Raw genomic sequence first — 2,480 nt, 5'->3', positions numbered from 1 at the left:
AGCATTGGGAGCAGGAAGAAAGACTCTCATGTTAGCTCTCCCTCAGGTTTGGGGAAGTTTGTATGGGGAAGTAGCCCAATGGTAAGAGTCTATCATTGAGGTCCGGGGTTCGAGTCGATCATTCAGCCTCATCCCTCCCTCACATCCCCTAAGGGATTTGCTAAGTTAAATAAATTGCAAAAGCAGCAACAATACAATAATAACAGGGCGAAGAGATGAAAGTTCTGAAGAGCAAAATCATAAAGCGTGCACTTATTGACTATCAAGTCAGCTCTACCCTTTTGTGTATGCATATACTTTGGCATGTACTTGTATTGTCGTTCATTTGTTGGATTAAGACCAATGTTCTCAATAGTACAAGCACAAAGTTTCAAAGGAAGGAAAAAGGAGTGACAGATACACAAATATGCATCATACACAAATATGCATCTGAGCTTATTTACATGTGTTTCTTCTAAGAATATAAGTTGACAGAACACACACACACACACACACACATATCCAGGAGTATGCCAATAGTTTCCTTGGATCAGTGCTACATATGCACAAGGGTAAGTCTAAATATCAGTGCAATGGCTTCCTAGTGGCAGCCTTAACCTGCACTTGTCATCTATGTCTACCCACAATCTTCACCAGGAATAACATGGCTCAGATGTTCTTTTCCAGAAGAGTATTTATACACCCCTTAGTCAGCTCTGTGTGGAAAGGCCCATTGTGGCAGTGGTTGAGCCATTGCTCTAATCAAGCACAGAATATCATTTGCTGCTAATTAAGAGCTGCAAACAAACACAAAGAGAAAAACTGAAGGGATCCACAGATTAGAAGTTGTAGAGTATAATGCAACTACAGCTTGACTGTATCTTCCTTTCAAATATCCAGCCAAGTGTACATCATTATGGACAGTCCACATAGTAGCACTAGCAATCAAAGACCTAAGCTAGTAAGATTGACTTCAGTGACATCAATTCCATGTAGACTACGACAGGCTCCTAGTTTATCTGTAGCAAGATGCGGGCAACAGAGAAATTGCACACAACAGACTAAGGGATCGTAAAATAATTCACCAAAGGGGGACAACGGATCAAGCCACTTTCTCAAAGGAGCTGTGGTGCTATCTGAGCTACATAAACTTTACCCCGTTTTCATACAGAAATATCAGATCAGAGATGATGATGGCGACTATGTTGATATGGATGACCACAAACAAGCCAACGGTTTATTTTTGTGAAACCATCAGAGATCTCTTCTATTATTTGAGATGTTGCAGTATTGACAAAAAGAACATCCTTAGTTGTTATCGGCATCCGTCAGAAGCTCAATGCACGCCTTGGCGAGAGGAAACAAGGCGAGAAGATTGGACCGTTTGGCCATCTCGAAATCATGAAATTGGAAGGCAGGGGCCACTGTGCAGCCAACGAGCGAGAAATGCTGTTCTGCATCCCTAGCGGGAGCTTTTACTGTCGTACATCCATCGTTCGAGACGGATTCCACGTCTTTAGTCGGATAAGCTCCGAACCACACTAGAGGGGGTACAGTGTACTGAAGCTTTTGCCCTGCTTCCAGATCCGGACCTAGAACCGTGTGTTTCACTCGGCCTTGGTCGTCGATCTCCATCACCTACGCCCATCCAATTTGCATTCCCATAAACTTGGTGACCTTACCTGCGACCTCACACAGCACAGATCTCGATACAACACATACTACACTTCGTCCTGAGGTTCTCCCCAATAAGACCAGAGACAGAAATCAGCAATGCGTACCGTCAGGGGCTCCCCGAGGTAAAAATGCCAAACTTCGGCAGAAGGAATCCGATGCAGTCTGGAGATGCTTCCACTGGGGAGGAGGAAATAGATGGCGGTGCTGACCGGCCGATCCACCTTATCTGCGGAAGGAAGGCAACAAATCTGAGATGATGCGAAAGGAGAAAGGTGGAAGGCCAAATGTGCAAGGAGAGGAGGGAAGGGGACGGACATTGGGGAGGGAGGGAAGAAGTGGAGAGGTGAACGGAGTCGTCCCGAAAGGTTTCTTTGAAGAAGCCACCCTCAGGATGAGGCTGGAGCTGAAGCGAGCTCACAAGCTTGGTCGCCATAGCCAGGCAACAGAGCAACTTCTTTGGACAGCAGAATGAAGAAGCTAAATAACCTCAAAAAGAGAGAGATTGTGCAGCTTAACAGAACAAATTTTGAAGGTTTTTCCTGAGAATTTACCAATTTTTAAGCTTATATCTCAGTAGATTGTCTGAAATTTTGCAGATTTTACAAAATTGAGGAAATATTTTTTACATGTGACTCACACTTAGCTAGTTTGGAGACTCCATTAATGCTCTAAGGTCATTGGCTGATCGATTTTCTGAGTAGTTGCGCGAAAGAGTCCGATCGAACCAATCAAAGTTGTGCATTAATGGAGACCCCAGAGTCCAGACTAGCTACATCTATGCAGGACTCTCACCCTTTGACTAGTCAACAACCCCCTGCCAGGCA

General features: G+C 44.4%; 1 protein-coding gene across 1 annotated transcript; it reads right to left on the bottom strand.

The window, feature by feature from the left end:
- Positions 1-900: 900 nt before the first annotated feature.
- Positions 901-2,241, bottom strand: LOC147891873 (RmlC-like jelly roll fold protein). The gene is made up of 3 exons (XM_087388749.1): positions 1,972-2,241; positions 1,761-1,882; positions 901-1,617 (listed from the first exon to the last, which is right to left on the bottom strand). The coding sequence occupies exons 1-3, from the start codon at positions 2,087-2,089 to the stop codon at positions 1,288-1,290; spliced, it is 570 nt and encodes a 189-aa protein (XP_087244875.1). The 5' UTR covers positions 2,090-2,241; the 3' UTR covers positions 901-1,287.
- Between the last annotated feature and the right edge of the window lie 239 nt (positions 2,242-2,480).

This window comes from Dipteris shenzhenensis, chromosome 17 (assembly GCF_047967505.1).
Source record: "Dipteris shenzhenensis isolate YYH24624 ecotype China chromosome 17, Dip_SZ_1.0, whole genome shotgun sequence".
Lineage (NCBI taxonomy): Eukaryota > Viridiplantae > Streptophyta > Polypodiopsida > Gleicheniales > Dipteridaceae > Dipteris > Dipteris shenzhenensis.
This window is presented reverse-complemented; position numbering and strand designations above follow the sequence as displayed.